This window comes from Mugil cephalus, chromosome 7 (assembly GCF_022458985.1).
Source record: "Mugil cephalus isolate CIBA_MC_2020 chromosome 7, CIBA_Mcephalus_1.1, whole genome shotgun sequence".
Classification (NCBI taxonomy): domain Eukaryota; kingdom Metazoa; phylum Chordata; class Actinopteri; order Mugiliformes; family Mugilidae; genus Mugil; species Mugil cephalus.
In genome coordinates this window covers 11202275-11228908 of record NC_061776.1, presented here as the reverse complement: position 1 = coordinate 11228908, position 26634 = coordinate 11202275, and the positions used below count along the sequence as shown (strand labels likewise).

General features: G+C 47.3%; 1 protein-coding gene across 1 annotated transcript in view; it reads right to left on the bottom strand.

Moving 5' to 3' along the window:
- Positions 1–25979, bottom strand: part of skila (SKI-like proto-oncogene a) — a 31054-nt gene extending 5075 nt beyond the window's left edge. Inside the window, exons 1-6 of the mRNA XM_047588761.1 lie at positions 24699–25979; positions 7059–7154; positions 6428–6516; positions 4731–4873; positions 1427–1836; positions 553–783 (exon numbers count right to left, since the gene is read on the bottom strand). Of these exons, the coding sequence (XP_047444717.1) occupies positions 553–783; positions 1427–1836; positions 4731–4873; positions 6428–6516; positions 7059–7154; positions 24699–25820 (2091 nt within the window). The 5' untranslated portion in view covers positions 25821–25979. The remainder of the gene's footprint in view (positions 1–552; positions 784–1426; positions 1837–4730; positions 4874–6427; positions 6517–7058; positions 7155–24698) is intronic.
- Positions 25980–26634: the final 655 nt, after the last annotated feature.

Genomic DNA, 26634 nt, shown 5'->3' with positions numbered 1-26634 from the left:
GAGTTTGATGCCAATAGAGGCAAAGGAAGGGAGGAGGAGGGGGGCAGGAGAAGCCGGAGCTTCAATAACAGACAGGGGGGGGGGGGGGGGGGGGGTGATACTGCAGCCCTGAGCTCAGGCCAACATAACAGAGCCTATCTCAAGATTAAGTCTGGTGGAAACCCAAACAAAGGTCCCGCGTGCATATGTGTGAGAGTATTTTTACTCCTTTCAGCAGCGCAATGACGCACACACAGACGAATCCCATATTTAAAAACACAGAGCTACTACATTTTTCCTTGTCCAACAAACTGATTCAACTAATTACTCCAAACAATTTAAGGTCAAAGGTTTAAAGACACGGTAATAAAATGAAAACTAAATGAATTCGTTGTGGTATTATTTATGATTTAACTGATGGGACGATGCTCAGAAAAGTCAAGGAGGTGCTGATAAAGTGCGCTGATGTTTTCTACACGGGACACAAACATCACACGTCACCGTGACTCACTGCCTGACTGTTTCTGTGACGTGCACACATGTGTCCCCCCCCCCCTCTCTCTCAGCCCGTACCTGAGCAGCGTAGTGGGCCTCCTGCTTGCGCTGTGCTCCTGGCTCACAGGCGCACGCCTGCTGTCGGAGCTGCTCCAGACGGGCCTCCAGTTCCAGCTGTTCCTGGCGGGCCTGGCTGAGCTGCCTCGCCTGCTCGTTGTGCACCGCCTCCAGCTCGCAGCGTAGCTCTCGCTGCTCGGCGCTCAGCTCCCGTAGCCTCGCCACTTCGCCCCCGCGCAATGCCTCCAGCTCCTGGAGAGACAGAGAAGGGTAAGTCAAGGGAAAATAATGATAGTAATAATAATGTGATACCCTGCAGCATATTACGGACGTCCGAGGTTTGACACCAGAAGGCTTGAGTTTAGCCTCTTAATGCTTAGTCCACTACGCTGCCCCACATCTTGATAGAAGAATGAAGACCGTGTGTAAACATTGGCCATTGAAACAACACACTCTGGATGAAATAAGTGGCCAAAAGAGAAAGTGGAAAAAGCCTCTGTGTAAACACACAGAGACACTATATTCATTAATAATCAGACACTTTTCAACCAATGTTTCCCACGAAACATTAAAAAGTAATTCTCTCCAACTCCCATTAAATAAAAGGGACATCGTTTTAGTGGTTGATGTGAATGTAGTAGAAATGTAGGTCAGTTCTCTTTCTGCAGCTTTAATCATTCGATTTGCTTGAACTGTTCCGTGGAGTCAGATCACACCAACACGTTTCACGCGCGAGGAGGGAGAGATGAAGCGGTCGATGGAAGGTGAACATCACCTCCACATCTACGTCAAGGACACTTTTAATAGGCGGGAACAGATCTGCTCTAGTTTATCTTGGGTTCACTTATCTCGGGCTTTGTTTTTTTTTTGTTTTTTTTCCAACCCGCCGACTCACCATTTCCAGCTGCAGCTGCTTGTGGAGGGTGGAGTTGAGCTTCTCCTGCTGCCTGCCGTACATCTGCATGATCTCCACAACAATCCTGTCCTTGTCGTCCTCCAGCCCCCCCAACGCTGCAGCGGCGCTGCTCGCGGCGGAGCTCATGTCCTTAGCTGCTACTTCCGTTACCGATGACAACAACGGGGCGGGAGGAGGAGGAGGAGGAGGAGGAGGAGGAGAGGAGTGGGCCGGGATGTGGGCTGCTTTCTTGCAGACCGGGCTGCTTGTCTCCATGGAAACTGCCTGGGTTTGGCATTCCCGCTCGGTGGCCGAGGCAGCGGCGGCAGCAGCGGCGGCGGCGGCAGCAGCGGCACACTGGGATTTGGCCTCCTCGGCGCCAGCAGCGACGGGAGGCGACGCGTGGAGATCTGAGGAGGGAGGAGAGACAGGAGGATGAAGGAAGAAGTTTTTCTTTTTTTTAAAAAAAAAAAAAAAAAGGAGAAAAGAAGAGGAGGTGGCTGAAAGACAGGAAGTGCGAGCCGTGCTGGTGCACACTCCTGCCCACGCTTAGTAACACCCTCGCACAACCTCATAAAAAGCTCACACGTCTTCCTCGGCGTGAGCGGACACACACACACACACACACGCACACACGCAGAAGTACGGCATGGCAACAGCCAAGGAACCAAACACTCGCCCACAAATTCTCTGCGCGTTTGCCCTCAGACACAGAGAGAACAGAGAAGAATAAAGGGGTGTGTGGGAGCGGCGCTGCTCTGCGTGGGCTCCTCCTCGGTTCGAACTTGTTCCCTCGCTGTGGCTTTCAAGGTGTGCATCATGGCAAACGAAGGGTACGGTGGGAATCTGTGGCAACGTCGCAATTTAATTCATGTTGGTGGTGTTTTGATTCTCTATTCAGCGCGGTTCTCGTCTCGGTGAAAGGAAAGAGAGGCACCGCGTTTTGTCTATAGCACTAGTTCGCCGTCCTTCACCAAAACGACCTGCAATTCATGCTGTTAGAAAGGAGCTGGTTTGATGAGGATCACTTCTTTTCAATGACCTGCGTTTACTTTGAAGAAGCTCACAATCTGCTTGAAAAGGAAACGAAGCTTTGCTGACCAGGAACACCAGGAGGCCAGCTGAGGTGCTCATGTATAACCTGACTGCCTGTGAAATCCATCATTATCCAACACGCTGTATGGGTTTATAAAAGAAACGAATAAATTTGGTTAGTTGAAGCTGCCTCGTGCGTTTTTATACTCAACTACCCTCACGAAAATACAAGATAATCACCATCAGTGCGACGTTAAAACACGTGTGGGCACGTTTAGACTAGTAACGCGTCTGAAGCGCAACCTCACATACAGAAAGAAAAAGTGAAAGATGGATAAAGGGAGCATGAGAACCGCTGGGTTGTTTATCAGCGTAATATATTCATACAGTATGAGTGTGACAGGAAACAGCATGCTCTCGACACAGCATGTCTGACACCGGGGAGGACACACATTTACCGAGCGGAGCCGGCTCTCAAATGCGCGTGTGCGCACTGTTAAGGCACCCACACGAACACACGGAGGATAACACACGAAAACGAACAGGAGCGAGTCGTTTTTTGGTGGTGGATTAGACGAAAAATAAGCCGCGTAAAGAGAGAGGGAGACAGGGCCTTGATGGAAAAGTGGAAAGTAGAAGAGAGGGAGATGAAGGGAGACGGAGAGGAGAAAGAGTCAGGATGGATGGATGGATGGATGGATGGATGGAGGAGGAAGTGTGGGAGCAGACGGAGAGACGACACATAGAGGATGTAGAGATAGCTGCCAGGAAAAGGGAGACAGATTGGTTGGAAAAGGAAAAAGGGGAGCAGAGAGCCTGGCAGTCAGACGTGGAGTAATGATGGCAGACGACTCCTGTGATTCATTCTCTCTCTATGAATATATACACACACACACACACACACGCACATCTTTTTAATGCATAATACACACTTGAACGTGCATGTGAAAAAAAACACACTCGATGCAAAGAGGAGGTCAATGCCATTTTCACCCCTCTTGTTCATCAATAGGGAGCTGCCCCCAGAGTCTTTATTTGAAGGTCAGTGCGTGATTATGTGCATCACTGCAGGCTGCTAGAGTGTGTGCGTGAGAATGTGTGCGTGCGTCGTCGGCTGGATGTGTACAGTAAGCGCGTGTCTACCCGCTGTGGAGGAACATGATCTGCATGTCGCTTCTGCTTATGTTATATGTTATGCAAATTGCCACATCCCGATGTATGTGTGTCATGTATTTATAGTCGGCGTGTGTCAGCCCTGTTTTCTGTGTCTACTGTACATAAACAAGTGCCTTTAACTCATAAATAAAGAAATAAATAAATGAATAACGCGTTTCTCATAATCAGACATCACAGGCGTCCCTTTGTGGAAATCAGATTGAAATGCTTTTATCCCTGAATTAAGACAAAGAGCACATTCATGTTGAAGCTTATCGAATCAATCTTATTTCCAGTTTTTATTTTTTTATTTTATTATTTACTCATTGGGCTCATTATTTTAAAAGGTTTACTGTCGTTAGGGATCAAATGGGTCATTAATAATAAAGTGCTAGTAGCATAACACTTTACACAATTTAAGCTTTAAATTAATTTATAACTGACTAATGAAGAGGAGTTTAATAATGTACATTTAATATACACCAATTAGCAAGTATTCCATCAAGACATACTTGATATTACTACGGCTGCATTTTACTATATTATCATACTGTATCTTTACACATAAGTCTGTTTAATAAAACCATTTAGCAAATGATTAAATCCTATAAACCCCGAATAAAGTGCCATCTGTGAGGACAGGTTTAATGCATATATTATGTGTGTAGTGATTAAAATGTGAAGAACTGTTTCTCTCAAACTGGATTTCTGAACATAACATTGTGCTTCACCTGCCATCTCATGATGGATAATCTATATAGAGTCCGTGTGCTGTTAATACACACACAGCCTGATAGTAAATGGATAAACTGGAAACCATTTCCTGCCCTTTCATCCACTTTCTGCTCTGCCATTTTCACATTCTCCGACTTGTGTAAACATGGTTACACTGTGTCAGTCCACGCTTTCGCTTTCACAACAAAGTCAAACAAGAAAAGGAGATGACTTTTGTCTAGTATTGACAAATTCACACCGACGTCAACGAAGTTCAAAGGCAACAAACTCACAGTCTGGAGTGTGTGATAAATGTGTTTAAATTTTCATACCTGCAGCATGTGAGCACAGTCAATAAATGTTCACTCAGTGTAGGGAAAATGTGTGTAGCTTTACTAACCCATAGGTGGCTCGTCGTGGCCCAGCACTCTGCGGCTGTAGTGGTGTTTGAGCAGCGCTCCGAACATCTCGGGGCTCATCTCCGCCTCCCTCCGCAGCGACACGTTGGGAGCCACCATCTTATCGTATGTATACATGTAGAAACTGGAAGAGGAACACAGAGAGATGGACGACGTTTTAACGCTGGAATAGATGTAAGATGACATATTTCATTTTATTTTTTGGTAAACTTCCTCATCTTTTTGCAGCAGAGCCCATAAAACGGGTTATGGACTTCTCAGTGCTGAGAACATAAAGTATCTTAAAGTGCGTTACATAAAGCGACGTGCGCAGGAACACAAGGACCCTTTACGACGATAAATAAAACAGCTTTGGCCCAAAGTAATGGGACCAGCTGAAGGGGAGAGGCTGAGAACGCAGCGTGGAATATGGATATTTCTTATCGTGTGTTTACAGGATCTCAGCCCAAACAGACACTCGGCTTATCATGATTGTCCAGGTAGTGAGTACAACTGAGAAAGAGATAGTGCCTGGAGACGCTCTGAAGCCTCTCAGCCAACACTATCTGCCTATTCCTGGCTGCATGGTGTGAAAGGATGGAGAGGAGAAGGGAGGAGGCGCTCTGAACCCCTCCCCCCACCAACAGTCCCCTCCAGACAGGGCTGAGGCTGCAGCAGTGAACTAGGTTAAGCACGACAGCTCAGTGGGACTGAAAAAACTACAGCGCTACCGACCGAGCCTTGCTGCTGCTGCTGCTGCTGCTCCCTCTCCTCCGGACGAAAATTAAACATGCACGGCTGAATGGGACGACTCCTTCACATTAAACGCCTCACAAGCGATTGAATAATGCAGGCGTGCCTTGTACGCGACACGCGTACACGCTAATGGATGTGTGCAACAACCCAAACACGGTGCCGAGCGTTGGGGATTTCTTCGTTTGCTGATGCTGTGATGCAAAATACAGACTCCAAAAAACTGGTCTGCGCAGTCTGTGCGGCCGTCATGTGACGCCGGCAGGTGACCGGGGCTCTAATCTTCCCCGGTTCGTCTGGCTGGATGTCTGCGAGCCTCCGCACGGGCAGCACGTCAAAGGCGGTCACATGCAGCTACGGCGCCATAAACTATCTAATTCCAGACTTTTAATCTGGGTCAGATTACCGCGTTTGCCGTCAAAGGGCCATATTCAAACAAAGGCTGGTACCGCCCGGGGACGGAAGGGACGGTGGGAGAAAACGGAGAGTCGGAAGAGACGGAGGGAGGGAGGCGGCGGAGCGGGGAATGAGGGACGCAGGAATTAGGGAGTAAAACTAGAGGCGAGAGGCGGCCAGATGCATTATTATAAAAGAAAATAGTAAAAATGCAAAATACTACATTTTTGATCGTTGACAGGGCGCTTGAACCAAATCCGCATATTATATTTCACACACTTAACAGAATTTAATTTAACTAATGACAGAGACTGATAAGGTGAAAACGATGTAGAGGTGAAACAGTTAATTGGCCGATTAATATTATAACAGTAATGCAACCTGCAACAATGTTGATAATCAAATTATCGTCGCTTTCTGTGGTTAAAGAATAGTTACATCTAAATGTCTTTGGGTTGTGGGGAAGACATGTACGTACAGACTTCTCCATTTTTCAGACAGTCTGATGGTGTATCTGTGCAGTTAAAAGGAGGTCATTAAGGTGTAGTACCTGGGATGGACCAGGGTGGGGTGTCCTGGCTCCTCCTTGATGTCCGAGAAAAGACGATTGAACATCAGAGTAGGTGGAGATGTTTTCCCCTGAGGAAAAAAAAAAACACAAAACTCGTAAACACAACGCTGTCGTCTTTTTAAGGTGCTGCTATGGCGAAGAAGATCTTGCATCAGCATCTATTGATCTGCATCAACGTTACAGTGCAATAGATGACTTATAGCAGCCAGATGCACGGACACGCACACACACACGGAAGCCTGGAGTGAAACAGCAGGAGAGAATGATAATGTGCTGTACTGTAATCTAATAAAGCTAATATATGCATGCATGCATGTGAATGAGGGATCATCTATCAGGCACCAGGATGATGAGGCGGGAGTCAGAGAAAAAGATAATCATGATGAAGAGCTGCATGTAAAGTTGGTGGTGGTGGGGCTTTGGGGGGAGCGTGAGCAGCTATATGAGTTTGTTTCCTGACAGGCTGGAGGGGAGAAGCGTGTCACTGTGAATGGGTGAGCAGGAGGTGTTTCCGTTCCCTGAGAGCTGACCTGTGTGTAGTGGAGGGGGGAAGGGGAAGCAGGGAATGATTGAGTGGCAGGAGGACGCACACACGGGGAGGGGGACTGACCTTTTTCGCGGGGTCGGCATCACCCAACTTGTCGCCAGCAGAGCAGAGATCCACCGAGGATCTTCTCACCTGGCTCTCCTCCTCCTCCACGGCCTTCTGAAACGCACGGAGAAGACGACGCAGCGGTTAGACGGGCAGACGAAAAAACACGCCCCTCCGAGGTTAAAGGCGACGCAGCAAAGAGAGATGTGATGATATAGCGCGCCGCCACAAAATACATTTGTTAGACTACCCCCGAACAATTAAAGTGACCGACTCTGTCAGAGAGCGTGGGAACAGGAGGAAGAAAGAGGAGAGAGAAAAATTACAAGTGGCACGCGGTCGCAGAGGGGAAGGATGGAGACAAATGGCATTTAAACGATAGGAAATAAAGACGAACGACGTCCCAGAGATAGAAAATGGAGACAAATGGCATTAAAAGCGAACAGCGCTAAGTGAGCTATGGCCGTGATACAGAGCTGGGGAAACCGAGGGCGGCGGGAAAATCTATGAGTAGGGGACTGAATGAGCCCGCTGGAGCCGGCCTATGAATAAAACACAAGGAGAAGGTCTGTAGTTATGCACTTCCATGCATGTGTGTGATTCATTTGTATACATGCAGCACAGCTAGAGTTAACCTCAACCTCAACACGAACGTGTATATATATATATATGTGCAAGTAGTGTGTTTATGATTCATTGTCAGCTTGGTAGCCTCTCAGCGTCGGTGCGCTCGGTAAATACTGCGGATGATGCCTCTAGTTGTGCGTCTGTGTTGTTTTTGAGCAAATCCGTGACACGCTCAGCGAGAGGCCACAGGCTGATGGGAGCTGATGCTTATCTGTGACAGACGGGCCTGACTCCACACACACACACACACACACACACACCGACACACCTTCAACTGAACCGACGGGTAGCATGGGCACCAAAGGAACGAGAATTTCTAGCGTCGCAATTTGCTATACAGCACAACGCAGCGACCGGCAGAAGGCGGAGAGGGAATGCAGAAGCAGAAGAATTCAGTGACGAGAAAATTGCAAAAGCACAGAGCAGAAAGAAGCGAGACAGAAAAGGTAGAAAGCATCAATAATTGACTTACTAGCCTCTTAAAGCCATATAAACGTTTATCCACACACAGTCAGACACAGTGAATACTAAACAGACGACCTTTCATCGGCCGGACTAAAGGATTTTTCTCTGCGCCGCGTTCGCTAAGAAATGCCATAATTAGAAGGCCAAAGCAGCCTCACAACAACAGCGGCAAATTACTATGACAACCAGGCATTAGCCACGTATCATCATATTAGCAATCGCGTTCATCAGCTATGTACTACTAACTAAAATATCTTTATATTTCAACAAGAAAACACTAAATATTCTGGTAATATTGAGTTAAAAATGTTGTGTAAAGAGAAGATATTCGTTTAAAATCGGGAGCTGGAAGAAGCCGGATCCAACCACACAAGATAAACACAAATTACTGACAAGATAAGGAATGAAATACAGATGTTACGGTAACAAACTGTAGAGACGTGGTCATCCAGATTGTTTGTGATTTGATATACTTTTTGCGTTTTGTTTTACTTTCATTATGTGATAATGCAACGATAAAACGCCGAATATCCACTTGTGTCTGCCTCTCTAATCTGAATATCTTTCACGTTTTTGTCGTGTCCAGACAAAACAAGCAATTTTAAGACCCGTGGCGGCCATCGTCTCCGGTTTCAGCAGACTAAACTATAAATTCTCCCAATATTTGTAGGTATCTGCTTTAGCGAAGATCAAAATTCCGTGCAAAATCCCGTGCATCTGATTTGTGTGTGAATTCGCTGTAGGTAGCGGGACAGTCCCTTATTTGTAAGGATGCAGGCCAACGAGCGCGTAGATGTAAATTTAAAAGGCTGGAGCCATATGCGTAGCCAGGTGTGTCTCTGTGTGCGTATACAGAAGGGGGCTCGTCCGTTCACGAGTGCTTGTGGTTGGTATTTTTTCCTTTTTTTTTTTTTTCCTCTTTCCAGAAGGCAGCACTGCAGCACTGAAAGGAAGGAAGGAAGGAGGGAGGGAGGGAGGGAGTGAGGGGCTAGCAGAGAGGAGGAGGAGGATGGAGGGAGGGGGAGGGAGATGATGGTGGTGGTGGTACGGGGCAGAGCTAGAAAGGAAGGAGCAGAAAAGTAGGAGGAGAATTGACAGAAACAAGAATACAAGCACTGCAGCGCTGTGTGGAGGTGAGTCTGGATTAATTCCAATGTAAAGGTTATCACTTTATGTGGGAATATGTGTGTTGGAGAATTACTCTAATCTCAAATCCCCCCCAGCTGTTCATGTGTCAGATAAACACACACACACACATGGAGGGAGCACAGGGCCAACCCGACATTAACACCAGGTCATGCGGGGGTCTTTTATCTGCTCGACCCCCACGACTGCAGATGCTCCGCTACCAAGACGACTGACAGCTCATTAAAAGGCAGCCGCATCTGTCAGTGCGTTTCCGTGCACAGTACAATCGAGATATAGCTCGAACATTTGACTGTCTGAATGCGGCCCTTGTCCCAGTTTACATGCAACGGAAAAAAAAACAACAAATAACTGAACATTAGGTGGCGATATGAGTCTTTTTAGCAGGTTAATACAACCCCCTTTTCCGGTTGACCTAATATGTCATATAATAAACAAGAGTGTGGTAGAGCGGCATTTCAAACAACAACCAGATGGTGGCTACTTATGGTGCAGATAAGATGGTGTGGCTCTTCTGCCGACTCTGTTTACCTTGTTCTTCTGTGACCGACTTTCTTGGAGGTTTTTGCTCCGGGGTTATACACTAATGCAGCGGTCGTGGCGCATGCGCACACGTGTTGTCCAGTTAAAGTCCAATTAAGGTGTATACACGTCGGAGAAAATCAGTTTCCAATTATTTGGGTGTGTTAATCGGATAAGGAGAACTATTTCTTATTATTATTATTAAGCAGTATTTTTATTTTTTTTTTTTTGCGTGCATGTAAAAGTACTGTGTGTATCTGTATTTGTGACGACCAGTCAGACCTTTGTCAGTGTATTTATAAGTGTCTTAAATTGGGCCGTCCCACGGTTTAAAGACCTGGTTTAGGTGAAAGAAAATAAGCCAGGATCTAGGAAGGACCTCACACAGATAGAAGAATAGAAGGTGTTAAAAAATGCTTATGGGTGTATGTGCATGTGCGTCCACACATCGATCACACACACATCATACATACATGTGTGTGTTCCACTAATGGTCGCCCGTCTCTTCCAGTAATTTCTGCTTACCTGACAGTTGACAGCTTAACACCCCCCCCCCACCCCACACACACACATATATATATAAATAAATATATATATATATATATACACACACACTCACCCCTGCTCATTATTCCCTCTGTTCTGTGTCTCTCTTCTTTAATGAATGTGCGCGGGTGCAAATGTTTCAATGCTGTTTTCCTGTCTTGTCTGCTCCACCTTCCTACTCCCCACCTTGCTTTATTAACACACACCACGCTGCTATTTGGTCCTAATCTGCAATAATGAAGCACCTCTCTTATCTGGGGTGATTCAACGACACACACACACACACACACACACACACACACATACACACAAACAGCCTCTAACCCCCACTACGTCTCCAACCTTTTGTCAGGCTGAAGCTCGCCTTATGACAATGTGGATTAGCATTCCACACGCTCGCTCGGATGAACTCTGCCCCGTTGTTCCTAATCACCAGCAGCAGCTACCTCACCCCACCACTACACGAAACGCGCCGTTCTAGACGCACCGTGTAAAAAAAAGCCAAGTGAACTTTTACAATGACCCATTTCCAGAGCCTCGGTTTAGTCCACCGGCCATTAGCACACGTGACATTTCTACAGCAGACGCATTAATGGAGCAGAGAGAGTGTTTTGTGTGTGTGTGTGTGTGTCAGTGTGTGTGTAGCCTGAGTGCTGTTAAATCCAACAATAACAAGAGACACTCTACTACACAGACGTCCGCGGCCGTACATTACCATACACAGTCTGGTAAACACAGGAAGAGTGTAAATGCACTTCAGCCCGTGTTTCTGCAGTGAGCTGGATCCGTGCCTCCTATAGCGAACCACTGACATCCACTTTACACCAGGAACATGACCTGCTTCTTTTCTGTTTTTTTTTTTTTTTAAGTTTAAAACCGAAATGGAGGTTGACGTTGTCGTGTCAGATGGGAATCTGAAATAAAAGTTATTTTAAGCTTCATCACTTTGCCATTAGTTTAAATTCTGCTCAGAGCGCGAGGTTTCATAATTGGCTGCGCTGGCAAAGCACCGCCATATCATTCATGGAGATTGGTTTCGAGGCTTTCAACTTGAAAATAAGTTGACAGCCATCCAGTTTCTTTGTAGCAGAAGACGGCGGAGTATATAAGTGAGTCTCTTTCAGCTCCTGCCAGTCTCTGCTCATCCTAATAGACAACGAGCGGAGTCTACTTTTCTTTTTAGTCTCATCTTGGTGTAATTTATATGTACCTGAGACTCGTCGTCGTCACCATCAGCACAGACTCATTCACGGCCACACAGAGGGCAAACAAGTCTAAGGTCAAGGTCTCCTCCTCCCCTCCGTCCCTCCGCTATGGTCACGTGGACTCTCCAGATGACTGCCGTCTCAGTGCGTATAAACACACACACACAGCCACTCTTGGCTATAAATACACGCGCTGTCTCCACGCATGTATAATAAAACAGACTTTAAAAAATGGAGGATCGAAAAGGAAACACATTCAGCGGGGCGATCTGTGAATTCAACCTGAACTTGTTGTCCCGGCGAGCTGGAGAATCACACGATTGAGAACAGGCTGTAAAACAGCACCGCTCATTTATCGACAGAAAGCCTCACCTTGGGTTACGGGCGACCGCCAACGGCCGCCATTTTGTAGACAAATTACGGGATAATACAAATAATCGTTAGCCGTGAGTTTATCGGCAGGATTGTAACGCTCCTCCTTAAGCTGGTGGCATGTGAGGACTCTTTAGAGAAAAGGCTACTGATGTGGTAAAACTGTAAAACCCTGCCCAGGATATAAAACGCATACTTGAATCACACACACAGACTATGCTCGGCGAGTCTAATCGCAAACCTTATCTAGGGCACAATAAAGAGTGTGGCAAGTTTCGTTCTGACCTTTCATCTTAAAGCTGCGTGTTTGTGCGCGTCATTAAAATCGAGTCGTACCCTCATTGACTCTTGTGGGTCTACACGTCTTTCGATACCCTGGTGTCGGAGGCCAGATTTAAAAAAACTCAAACAAACCCCCGAGGATGAGCACCACAGAATCTGAGGGACCACCCATCCGCCCTCCCGGGGACACCAGGAGGCAGCAAAGGAGGACAGAATAGTGCCGGTTATTCTCCATTTTTTCGTCTCACAGGAGGAAGTAAACAGCCTTTGTTTGGGTGCCTTTTCATTCTGCTTCAGACGGCGAGCGAGAAACGAACTAGCACACATGCTCAGACGCTCAGTGAGACAAGTCAGTCACACCCTGTCTGTTTCTAGACCACATCCTGTACTGCTGCAGTCGTCTGTGCCAAAGATCAAGCTAGAGATACAGAGACACAGATACTTCCTGGTTGAACCAAGCAACAGCGAGATATCAAAGAGTCTCGGCTGCCTTAAGGTGTGATTCAGACGCTTGTTTGTTTCTTAAATTACATTTTTTTTTTACCAAAGAATTTGTGGCGAATCCTTTTCAAAAGCCTCAACTTTCTGCTTGTCTTTTGGTTTTTACTGGGGCCCAGTGCTCTGGTGGTCTCCCCCCTACACACAGCCACCGGAGGCCTTTAGAGGTCTTAATCCAATAAGCCATTTATCCGTGGACCAGGAACCACACTTTGCTTCAGCAGCCAAATCAATAACAGCCCACGAGGAAAGGAGGCAGCAAAGTGGGGCGGCTAAAACACTTTTTTTTCTTTTTTTTTTGTCTATGATTAACGAAGAATACTTGAGGCTGAATTCATCGATTCATCCGCGCCCGCAGGAATACCGCTTGGCTAACTTTCCTTTCGCTTCTGACTTTGAGTAAACAGATAAGCCGACAATAAAACAAAGCACGGCACTGACGAGGAAAAGGTCTGACAGGTGGACGGTTAGACAAACAGGTGACAGAGGGAAACGGGAAATAATAATGAAAAAAGGCAGACAGCCAGGGCAAATAGGAGAGAGAGAGACAACATGTGACTGTGCCTTCCCCCAGACGCGCACACACCTGTTCCTCCCGGTTTCCAAACACAAAAACCCGAGCCAGACAAGCCACTGATAAGCATCAGGCAGACTAGTCTCACACACACACACACACACACGCAGGCAGATAAGGGCAGGTTCGTTCTCGACTTGCCTTGGCTTCAGGCCTGGAGTACATTTTTGCGCCACATGGGCACTCTGTCTAGACAGCCGTCACATGCACGTCAAACACACACACACACAGCCTCTCCCCTCCCTGCTGACATGTTGAGCTCCTTCCTCCTTAGCTGCACTTCCAGTCAGCCATTTTACAATCCACAGATAGCTTGGACCAATGGGACCCAGCGGATTAACAGTTAATGGGAGTCTACGGCAAAAAAAAAAAAAAAAAAAAAATGAAGCGAGTTATAAAAGCGACGGTGAGGAATCTACCCTCCTAATAAACGCACAATCTACTGTCCACCTACTGCAGCTTTATGGCAGACAGGGGGGTTTCACTTGGAAACCGGCAACTGTATTTCTCCGGGATCCTTCACATGAAAGACGCCCCGATCAATTTTTCTATTCATCTCCCTCTCGCAGTCTTCCACTTCTCGTGTTTCACAGTCAACTCCCAGGTGGCGGCTTCCAGTCTATGTTCACAGCCGCGTGTATGGAGGGTTGTAATAATGTTACCTCATGAATGGACAAATTGTCTGACTGGAATATGCCGGGGAAGTCGCGCAGACTTAAGTTAATTCCCAACCCCACATCTCACACACATATACACCATCTATAAAACAGTATATATTAAGGTTGTCGGATAGCTCAAACTGATTAATTTGCCGGTGACAAATCCCAAAGATATCCAATTTAATAAACTCCTTGTTTTTAGTAAATAAGTAAATATCCACTTTGACACTTTGAGAAGATGAATGTTTTTTTTTTCATTTGTGCTTAATTTATGAGTCAAACTACTTACCTACTGATAACCTCAAAATAAACTCTCAAATACAAATGAAATTAAAAAGAATTTGGTGGTCAAAAGTTGAGTAATCAGTGGTAAGTTTCACTTTACATTTGACACGACTTTATGACAAATAGATCAGCGATTCCATCGGACACCATTGCACCACCAACGATGAAACATTCTGTACTTGGACATCCTACAGACGTTGCATCAGAGGCAGGAAATTCAGCTGAATTATGTCACGCTTCAAATCATCAGCCTGCAGCTCTTTGATTAATAGCCCTGAACAGACAAAGCGTATTGCTAAATAATGTAATTTTAACCCATAATCACACATCGTTACGAGAGAGGAAATATGATTCAGCTGTGTACGAGACAGACATATTATGCAGAGTAGGCTCTGTGATGTCTTAAATGTGATCTAATTGGCCTCCGCGCAGCTATACTCCAACAAACTCTCACCAGATTCATATTAAAGTGACACTGTGGTGGCATGAGAGGCGACATCAGATGAATGATACACATCCCAGGCCTCTGTCATAAGTGTCCTACATGTGCACATATTTCCTGTCATTCAAAAGGCGACACTATCCGAACATTTATCTCTCCATCCCAGCAGCTCAATGTGTGTTGGTGTGTGCGCGCTCCGCTTTCCTTCCCCAGTGCCCCTCCGCATCGTTAATTACCAAAGCTGTTGTGGCTCACCTATGTGAGTCAGCCAGGCCCGGGATGCGTAGACGCACACGAGAGTAAACAGACCCCCCATCAAACAACGGCTCCATCAAACAGCGATGAAGGAGGAGGGTGACGTAGTCAACCACAAGCAGAGTGCCGTGCAACACATACGCACACAGACATGAGTAGGCACACTTCATGCTCCCGGGAGGACGCATCAACCGAGAATGAGGCCAGTCGGCCCTCGTCTTGTCTGCGGATGACTGTACTCGTCATGTGAGCTTCATTTGGGTCAGTGGATGCATGCGTGGCGTGTGTGCATGCGTGATTTTTATTTGCGGGATAATGTAAATCTATTCTCTTGCTACCACTGCATGCATGTTTGGAGGTAGGGTATTGATCCGCATTAAGGGCAGACGTGCAGACCTACCGCCACCACCACCACCAAAACACAGCTGCCTGGCCTTCAATTTGAGGGAACCTGGCTTACAACCCAAATGGATGAAACAAATCAGAGTGCTTGGAGACAGAGGGGAGTGAGAGAGCTGCAGAGAGGACGAGCGTTGCTAAGCAGACTGAAAGCTGAGAGAGGCTGTCAGCAAGCCAGCAATGCACTGCTATCACTACGCAGAGAGAAACACAAAATGGAGACACTGCCCAACCCTCTTTCTTTGCCATAATTTACACGACGTCCAATAAAAATGCACGTTGAAGCCTGCTTCAAACAGCTACTCAACCGCTAATTATACTTCACAGACACCTTGCATCAACAAGCGCCGTCGTTTAGAGCGATTATTTCAACATAATTCACCAGTTCATGACTAGTTTCGGGCTAATGTCTGCAGTTGAAAAACAGAAACCGAAACAAGTCTAAACAATCTAAACTAGTGGGAAGGAGACAGGAAATGTGCTCCGAATGTCGGAGGGGTGTTTCATTGAGAGGTTTAATAGCCGCCCCTGAGAAAGACCCTGCGTTACTGGACCGTATACGCGGCCATATATCGATCTGTGGTTTGTTTATGTCTTCCTCTGTTTTACTGTGGAATAATGCAGTATATGTCAATGCTCGGTTGGGTGGCCCTGTCTGCCATGAGGCCAGAGGAGGGTAAGAGAAGGGTAAGAGGCGAGGATTTGGGGGGGGGGGAGATAGGGTAAGGAGGGTGATCCATGATACAGCCACAGCACTACAAAGAGGAACCTCCACCTGGCCAAATCATCCCGCGGGGTGAAATCTATCACAGACACATGGACAGAGAGACAGTTAAATCCAAACAGGCCCTAGGTCCTCTGACTGTTCTGCAGGGAGCTCCGGTCTCATCCATATTACATGCAGGAGCTTGTTTGAAGCCTCTAGTGCTCCTCTCTGCACGGGCAGCTTGGCTTTGCAGTCCTAGCCCCTCAGGCTTGACTGTCTCTCCTTCACACAAACACACACACACACACATACACACAGCTCCTGTAATGCAAATCCATCAACTACCATGACTCTCCCTCCATCTCCGTCTCTTTCACTGTCACAAGCACTGGTTTTCAAAGCAAGTCTCTGATGGTCGCTCTCTCTCTGCTTTCGCAATGACTCTCGGACTGAAAATTTCACTGGTTTCATTTACTTTTAATCTTGCACAACGTGAATTATTGAAATAAAACCCCAAACTTTGGATGAGACCTACATACACAGAAATCCACCAGCGTTTGGCCCCGAGGCTGTCACTCATTTCCATCCTTTCTGTGCTGACATCGGTGCATCAGCTTCACCTGTCTATACGACAGGTGAAGCTACAGCCAACTTAATCACCAGACTACTTCCTTCATTAACACACACACACGAGTCTGAGGCGAGCTCGTCAACAGCCCACAAAAAGGACATTTGGCTTTGGTAAATCTCATTACGGTTGAGTCAGAGCTCTAAGTGAACGCACCTGGACGTAGATCAAACAGACTGAGCGAGAGACCAGGCCGGTGATAAATCTTTGACCTGGCTCCACGGTGACGCTGATGAGTGGAGATCAGACCGCAGCACGGATGGAGCACCGTGACTCACGCTGCAGGACAGGGGTGGCGTGGCGAGGGGGAGGAAGTGGCTGGCAGCGGTTTTGTTTGTGTATGTGTGTGTCTGTCTGGGTGTGTTTGACCCTCTGCTGTCCTTTAATCACTGGACTGTGTCATCTGCGTCCCGTGCTACTGTGTGAATTTCTGCATGTCCTCTCTCTAATAAGGGGATGTCATCGTTTACGCCGGCCTTTCCCGTCAATCCTCCTCTGATGACACAAGGATAAAATCTAAATTTTTTCAGAAAAAGATTTGACAATTTCAAGTTTCCTTTTCCTGGTTGAAATGAGACAGAACGAAAAGCATCCTCGCCAAAATGAACCATCATTAGACCGAAGGCTAGAGCTCTTCCTTCTACGTGAGTCACTCTTACGAAGATCTACTTTACATATGGCCTCATCAGGAATCAGGATGTGTTCCAGCCAAGACATTTTGAAAGTGATGACAAAGAAAATGTCTGGCATAGCGAGGAGGGCCTGTCATAGGAACTAGTTAAACTGTACCCAGACTGTAAACCACAAGGCAGTGCTGCACTTTTCAAAAGGATAAAGTCAAGGGCAATAAGACTCCGTGAGGGCCAAGTCTCCCCCAGCAGCAAGGCCGCTTTAACATGAGAGCAGTAGCTGAAGCCAGAAAAAGAAAAGAGCTGGACACGCAGAGAAGAAGTGCCACATGCTCAACAAGAGCCGCACACACACGCACGCACACACACACCACTTTGTTGCTTGGGGATGGCTGAGGAGAGACTTGTCTGGTAGCTCGCACGCAAGGATGCTGAAGTGCAGTCGCCACTTTCAGCACATACAACCCTTTAATTAGTCCTCCATAGCTGAAGTATACTCAAATAAAAAAAAAAAAAACACGTCATATATTTTATGAAAGTTGTTCAGTAATGAATTGCATCTGAAGGTCAATGACCTTGCGGAGTGCCTACTACTTAGTTTATGCTGTGAAGCGCTGCAGTGGGGCTGTCGAGGATCCAGAGGGAAATCCAGATCCAGGAGTCCTCTATTTACAGAATCTAGATGAGCTGGTTTCACTCCCTGAGGGATATGAGGCAAAGAAGACAGCGCGTTTGCATGTGTGTCTCTGCCTTAAGAAATATTAGGGAGACGGATGACTCCCATGAGCGGCATCACTGCAGGTGGGAATAACGGTGAGATAAACACATTTGGCAAAGGCGCACACACACACACAGAAAGACGGATGACTGGGCAAAGCACAAAATGTCACTTGTTTCAGCCTCGGCGGTGCGGCCCATTTCCCAATTGCTAACTTTACAACCTTGCCCTGAGCAACATCACTCTCAGACTCCTGGTGAGATAAGGATTTACAGGGTATAGAGGCTGCCAGCAGTGGAAGGGAAAGAAACAGTCGGAGGTTGTTTGATGTTAGTGGGGCAAAGGTGAGACTGAAAAATAGAGGACTGACAGGGCAAGTGATCGCCTATCCAAGTTTAGCCGGTTTGCATCGGTGCAGACGTTTTTTTTCCATTTAATGTGCAGGTCCGGACTAGTCATAGGCACGGCGGCACTTAACTCCGTGCGCAGTTGAGCGTGTGTGGCCGTTTGACAAAGGAACACGCAACAAATCAAAGGGCAGAAGCAGAATCGCTTCCATATGGAAATGACGAGCCATTACCAAACAGACGAACAAATTACTAGAAAAGCGTAGAGATGGGGATTCGTCTAATAGTAAGGGCTGACTATTTTCCCCTGATTTTTCCCCGTGTTTGCAACATGCATAATTGATCAGTGTAGTGACTGGGCTTAATGTGTTGTGGATGTGCCGGGTGGCGGCCCAGTGGGACTCATGACACGCCTTTGATATCCTGTGTTTATCTCCTTGTCTGGGACACTGGGGCTGTGGGAGAAAATATGAGAGAGGGAGTTTAAGTGCCTATATGATGTGTGTGTGTGTGTGTGTGTGTGAGTCCGCTGTGTGTATACGGTGCTCCTATGGAAAGCGCTGTCTCTGGGTTTCTCCATTTATATCTTCATTAATCACCGTTCCCACCGGGAAGGCGGCACAGAAGGAGTCTTTCAAATGCAAACGCGATCTCTCTCTGTACGCTCGCGCACAACATGCACAGGCTGGCAGTGTCCCACAGCTCCTTTACAGTATACCTCCCACTATACCCTTCCCCCAAACACACACACACACACACACACACACACACACACACACACACACACACACAACCTGCTCGTCCGACTGTCTCCCATGGAGACCAGACACTGGACGGTTAATCTTCTCATCAACACGTCGATTAATTAATACCAAGCCTCCTCATTATTCTGCTCTCACGAAAAAACAGCCCAGGCAAGCGAGTCAGACGTGTTACAATCCGAGCAATTTTCTCTTCACTCAGTCTTGTTTGAACTCGTAGACCATTATATACCCCTCTCTTTCACTTTTCCCACTCGCGTCTTCCTCGCGAGCAACAAACTGGTTTGACGTCCCGAGGGGGTGGTGAGTCTGAGCGTAGTGAACATGCAAACACGCCGTCAGCCTCCAGGACCTTTTTAAAGTCCGCAGGACATTTAGCTGGGAGGGACTTAGGCAATTTGTTTAGTCTAGGAGGCTGTTGGCAGACGTGGCTGAGGCTCCACTGTATCTGGACAGGACTATCTGTGCTCCTGTGGTTATATCACATCAGTCCCATAGCAGCACATTAACCTCTTCTTCTGGTGGTGAGGTGAGAAAAGAACCCAAACAAGGAAACTGTCAGAAATAACAAGGTGCAGCTGTGGTGGGAAATTCTCACCGCTCGAGCAATGATACGTTTCTTTCTTTTTCTTTTTTTTTTTTGTTAACGTAGCAGAGAAGATAGGTTGTGAGCTGCAGCCGGACTGATCTAAGCGGTAAAACGAACTGGAGCTGGGGCCTCTGGCCGTGTGAAACTTAAAACTTGTGAGGATTGTTATCTATTTAAGACAAAGACAGAGAAATAATGACTTTGGCGTTCCTCCAGTGAACTGCGTTGCTGTTATGGAGCTGTGATACTGGCACTGACCTGATGGTGACATACCAGAGGCCCCTCAGCTCAGCCCCTCCTACCTTGTGGGGCCCCTTTTAGCCTTTTACAACAGGCAGCGCACACTGCCCAAGGCATGGCTTGTTGTGAACTGGGAACACGAACAGTCTCCCACACCAAACTATGTGCCGCTACGATAGTCTGTAGGTTACTCCGGGCCAGCGTTCAAAGACGTGGCTGTGTATTCAGTATAAGTGGATAATTGTTCTATGGAAAATGCACAAACAGACATAGAAATATGTGTATGGGTGCCTTGGTTTGAGGAAGGGGGGGGGGGGGGGGGGGCAAATAAACGAGTGTTAGCCGGGGAAATGTGACCTAGCAGGCATGTGATTGGCCAATCAAGAGGGCTGCTACAGGCTAGGTTTGTGGTTCAGCTCAGGTCTTGGGGAGGTTAATTTTCAACTCGGGGGGGAAAGAGCTGGGGCCCAAGCCCCCCTGTCACAACCTAATGGCTATGGACAAGGCCTGTTTCATGGAAGGCGACCAACGTGTGGAGCAGTTTGTGGCTGAAACAACATCCAGACCCCCTCCACACTGACCTTACCCTGTCATCTTTCTCCTTTCAGACTCATGCTATTTACTTCTCTTCTCCACCCTTTCCTCATTTGCCCAAGTGCCTCCTTGGGGGACTTTTCTGACCACAGACACCGTGTTTGTGTCTGCCCGACTCTACTTGAGCTCGTCTGGGCAGACAAAAATGAAAGCAGGAGACAGCGCAAGTAGAGTTAAGGTTAACTTTCGGAGAGTTATGTTTGAACACAGACAGGAACTTATGTAACATCGGCTGTGGCCCTTGTAACCGATCTCCTCGTTTCACTCTTCTTCTGTTTCCTCTTTCTCTCGCGCCTGTCTCCTTCTCTATTCAGCGTTCGTGTCACCCAGCAGCTCGCCACATCCATCAAGGTCGAAGACCCAATCAATACCCGCTGGCCTTTCCTCTCATCTGCCTCGCAGACGCGCACAAGTGGTCTTATTGCTTATGTAACGATTGACTTATTGGGTCATTTGAATGCTTACTTCGTTACTGTTCACTGTTTGGGGCCTGGGGTGGGCATTGAACGCCTATAGACGCACGCAGCAACAGCAGAAGATCACAAGTCAAATGTGTGAATACAGGAACCCAAGAGACGTGGGATGATTGAGGACGATAGAAACAAAATAGAGAGGGAGAAGTAGAGGCAAGTGGAGGAAACAGCAAAGGCAGAAGCACAGAGAGTGATTAGCACGCCAGCAAAATCCAATTAGATACAGCCCGAAAGAATGACTGACAAGCAGACGGACAGACAGAGCAGACAGAGCAGGAGACAGCCAGAGAGCGCAGCTGCACTGGTCTGTGGTAATGAAGTCATTGGTTTCCAAATAGCAAATAGAGGAAGCCAGAGAGATGCAGCTGTCTGCCGTCTGTGCCGCAGCCACTGTGTCAGCCTGGCCAGGGAGACAGACAGAGGAAGGCTGTTCTCTCCGTCTGACACTTCTGACTCTGGGCCAGATCAACGCCACAAACAAGGATGAGGCAAATAAGCAACATGCTGCTATGTTCACAAAGTCAGGGCTGTGTTTGCCTGGGTTCAGAAACATGCCTAAAATATCGCCTCTCTCAGTTTGAGACAACAGTTTCAAACATGTACGTGCACGTATACTTGAAGACACATTTATGAATTTTACATGAAACCAATAATTCGAGAGAGGTCCTTAGTGATCTGTGTTTTAAATTCAAAACATGCGTACCCCTGTATCTTTAAGCACTACAGGACAAACTGTTCAGAATAACAGGGGATTTTTTTCATTGAGATGTTTTGTAATTCACTGTTGCTAACCCCCTCTGATGACATGTAATGTGATTTCACAAGTCGGCGGGGGTGATCATGATATCTAAATTGCTGTCATTTCCCGTCTCGTCGGGAAAAAATAAATCACCTACTAAAAAAATATGACGACACGCGATGTCTCAGTCTAAAGTACAAGTGTCTGTATCAACCCCTGAAGGCAAAATGAACTCATTGTCTGCCGAACGCTAAAGTAAATCTTGTGATAAGGTTTTCGGCGTGTTGCTGTCTGTTGGTGGCGTCTGTCTAGCAAACTGTATTTACACAGCAGGGATCAATAGACAGGGCAGCAGTGCCTCCAGCCACAAAGCGCCGTTTATGGAGAGCAACTAGTCCTGGAGTTTTTAACTGCGCCTTCTCAAACCAAACACTCTCTGAACAGGATATGGGACTCGAAGCCATTGGAGTAAGTGGGGAAAAAAACTTCCAGAAGGCTCTCCTTGTTTGTGTCTCTTCTCTTCTAGGGGGTCCCAGAGCTCTCGGGAAAAAACTATGAACGGCTTGTAAATGTGCACATTGACACTGTGTGTAAATAAGAGCCATTGGGAAAGCGGTCTGCGTTCCGGGTTAGACCAACAAACTGAGGCGAGCCATCTTTCTAAAAAGCATGTGTGACTATAAGCTGCCTGGCCGGCCTTCCACTAACATCCACTGGGATGTGGAAAGTATGAGTCACACAGGCAGTGCAGTGGAGGCGGCTGGACACTGAGAGTCTGGAGGATGTTCAGGGTGAGAGACATGTCCGTCTGCCTCACTTCCTGTTCTGTCAAACACACACTTTCATTACACAAATGCACAAACAGAGAGTGGTTGGGCTCGAAGGGGGAACTACTGCGTCCTGACTGAGTGAAGCAGGACACTGCAAGGTCACAGTGTTCTCTGGCCGCTGACCTTTCACACACTCACACATCCGCCACTCATCCCGTTTTTAATGCCAAAATCACCTGCTTCCTTTAGTCTCCCATGCAGTTATCTTTCCAGGAATTTGGTGACTTTGTGTGTGTGTGTGTCTACACAAGCCGAGCTCCCGTGTGAAATTTGTCTGTCGCAATGGATTTGACAACACTTTCCACCAGAGTCGCGGCCTCGCAAATAGCAGAACAAGGTAAGATCCAGTCACTTCCACCGAAAATTAAAAAGAAAACTACAGAACGGAAAGAAAACTGCGACTGAGAAATCACACCACGAAGAGAAAAGAGCACCTGAAACTGCAGTGAGACAGAGGCTCCAGAGAGCCTGGCAAAGTGTGAGACAGGAGAGAGAAGAAGATGTGTCACACAGGCCTCCGGTTAGCTGCTCATTACGCAAACAGACAGGCAATGCATCACACATGAAAACATAGACTGGAGGTGTCTCATCCACGTTGACTTTACATATATTTTCATACGCACGCGCGCGTGTGTGTGCGTGTCTGTGGTCTGCACACGCTGCTGTGTGCTTTGTGCGTCTCCTGTAGTGTATTAAAATGTCTATGTCTTTGAGAAAAGAATGTCTGCGTCTTCCAAGACGCATACCTTAAACCGAGGCAGAGGAAGAAGAGGAGGACAGTTGGGAAGAGGCGGGACGGGAATGTGGTCAGGACGCCAGACTAGACACCAGACGGTATTTCCGGTACATTCACACAGCAAGTTGTGCAGACAGGAAAGGGGAAATAATTTTCCTATCTTACATAAACAGTTTGTATACTCTGCGTGTGTGTGTGTCTTAGAAATGTACACTCTCACACCTGTGCAGACATGTAGCCAGCTCCCTTGTTTTGATCAAATAAATCAATATCAACAGCAGAGGTTTCCTTTTTCTGCAGCTTTCTATATTATCTGCACTTGTGGATCTGTGTGTGTGAACAAACTACACCGAGCAGACAAAAACACAACCCCACCTTCACCCACAACACAATACAAAGAGGGCGGTTCACTGTGGTCAGAGGGAGGTCATGAGACATAAACCGGTTCTAGAGCTTTTCACCCTCTGAATGCTGACTTTTCAATAGGCTCGCTGCCCTTCTGGCTTCGATATTGCATTGACATGATTTTTTTTTTCCTCCACGTAGGAATAATAAAAAGAATCAGCAAAACCATCCTCTTTAGAAAACTGCAGCATTCTGGCCTTCAGAGATAACTAGTAGTAAAGCAGTGAAGCAATTTCAATTTCAGACTTGCCTGGAGGTAAAAAGGGTCACTAACACAATGTTCCATTCGTGGAGCCTTGACTTCTACTACATCTAGACATTTTCTGATTTCAAGCAGCGCCTGTATTTTGTCCAAGGTACTAAGAAACTCTTTGCAGGATTCGTAAATCCAACCAGTCCAACATGTCATGAATTTTGGACAGCATGAGACAAATTCCAGTTACCCAGGGAAATATAAAAAAAAAAATATTAGTTGTTAGTTAAAAGGCGTAAAAAAACACAACTGCTGACATGTAATTCCAACCAGAGTTTTAGTGTCTCTTCCTGAGCCTCCTATATTGGCCTTTTGTCCAGTGACATTCCCACTGACCTCCGTGTGACCTGAGGGGACAAATGATGCACTTCCCCTTCAGCTGTGGCCAGCTGGCCTCGCCTCATCTGATCAGACCTGGTCAGGCAGATGTCACCACCTGTCCCAGGCCTCAGATACACCCACTAGGTCAGCGCAGGTTTAAGAAAACAACAGGCGTAAAGTAGTCTATCCAAAACCTGCTGCGTATGCAAAACACGGGAAAGGAGCAACACAGAAGAGAAGACGTGTCAACTGGCAACGAGACAGCCACTTACTGAAACGTACTATTTGTTATTATCTGGTTAAATAAACGTTTGAACACGTTTATTCAAAGAATGGTGAAGAAAAGTGGCTTTTTGCAGCATTTTAGGGCAAAGCCACAGCTGATACAGGTGTCATTCGGAAGTGGACTTACTTTGTCTAGCGACCTCTTGAGCTGGTAGTGGAACTTCTCTTTGACCTCGTCCAGCATCTGCTTGAGCTTGGGCTCCTCGGGGGTCCCCTGATACTTCCTGGCGAGCTGCAGGTAGCAGGGCCACTTGGCTGAGTCAAAACCCCAGTGGCAGGTTCTCTTATCGGGCGACTTGTGCGAATGCATGACGAACTTCTGTGGCGAAAAGAGCAACTGGCACTCGACACACTGGATGCAGGGCGCCTCGGGTTGGGTGTAGAATTGGGGCACAAAGAGACCCTGGCATTTCCCCAAACACTGGTGCTCCACCTGGAAGCTGGCTTCGCTCTCCTTGAGCAGGCCGTGGGCCGACAGCTTACCGCTGGGGTCGGCAGGCAAGGCCGCCCCGGGACGCAGCAGAGCATTGCACAGCCGCTGCGCATCCGTCAGTGTAATGAGGCCACAGGAAGGTGCGTTGAACGGCAGAATGCCCAGGACCTTGAGGATGTGCAGCTGCTCGGCGTCGCAGCGCGAGCAGTAGACGTAGAGCTCGTCGCACACGGTGTTGATCTGCTGCAGAGAGAAGTCACGGAGCACGGAGTTGAGCACCTGGGGGAGGCAGAGTCGCTTCTCACCCCCAACGACGAAGCAGGAGATGGACTCCCCTTCCAGCAGCGAGTGGGTGAGTTCAGTGGAGCTGTCGCAGGGCACCAGCAGAGGGCCCCCTCCCAAAACGGGAGGGGAGGGCAGGGGGGGCATGCCAGCGGGGGAAGGCTCGAGGCCTGTGCGGGCCGAGAAGGCAGCTGGGCCCCCGAGGGAGCTCTGGCTGCTGAGGGTGAACTGGGCCAGTGTGTGTTTAAGCCCGGGGCTCAGGTCCAGGGCCTTAGCAGAGCCCACCACGTGCAGCTCCGCTCGGCCCTCCACATCCATGTCAGAGTCGTGGCACAGATCCTCGATGTGCTCCCTCTTCACCTTGGGAGTTTTGGGGAAGGAATCCAGGCTGCGCCGCTTCAGGTGGATCTCTGCCATCACCCGTTTCTTAATCGGCGCGTCTTCGAGTCTCTCCCTATAAAGCCGCTTCATGTTGCCCTTGAATGAGTTCAAGTCCTTGAAAGCGGTTTTCAAACTGGTCTGGGTGCTGGCCATTTTTAAACACTGGATTACGTCGTTTCTGTCTGCTGACCGAGTTACTGTATTCCTCCGAGTCTCTTTTTCTTCCTCACGTCTTTTCAAATGACACAAATCTGCTGGCAGTTAGACACGTGCATGATGGTTACCGAAGATTTCTATGTCGTGATCCACTGCCTGAGGAGGGAAAAAAAAAAGAAGAGGAATTCAGAAAATGGGTGTGACAGAAAAATAAAACATGAAGTCACTTATTAAACTATAAATAAACAATTCCTTTCCTGTATAGGTAAGCTAAATGATCTCATCAGAAGAAGTTGTGGAGCATGAAGAGCCCATAAGGAGCTTAAATGTTTTATGTCGTCCCTGCTGGGGGCTGAAGAGGTCAATGGCTGTTAGCATGGACCACTAAACCAAATGGCCATTAGCATACTTCACACAAACACAAGGCTTTCTCGGCCCTTGTAATTGAACCCCGAAGGAAAATTTGCATTAAAGGTTTTCACCAGAGAAACTTAAAGTGAGAATTTTAACAAGCGAAACCAGTTGACCAGACATGACTAGCGAAGCTCCCTGCCCCTCTCCCATTACATTGTTAATGCGAGGCTGATACACAATGGTCAAAAAAACATTTCACTTTGCAAATGAAAGTGCCCTTCCCAGCCATATTGTGCCTTCCCCTAGGTCTGCTTACCCCACGCTGACCCCCATCAACTCCATGAAAAACAATTGATAAAAGCCTTAACAGCAGTCGTCCCCTTTTCTCGGTCCTTTCACAGCTTGACACACAGCACTCTGGAAAGCGGTGTTTCCCCTTTCTACTCTCAGGTTTTTT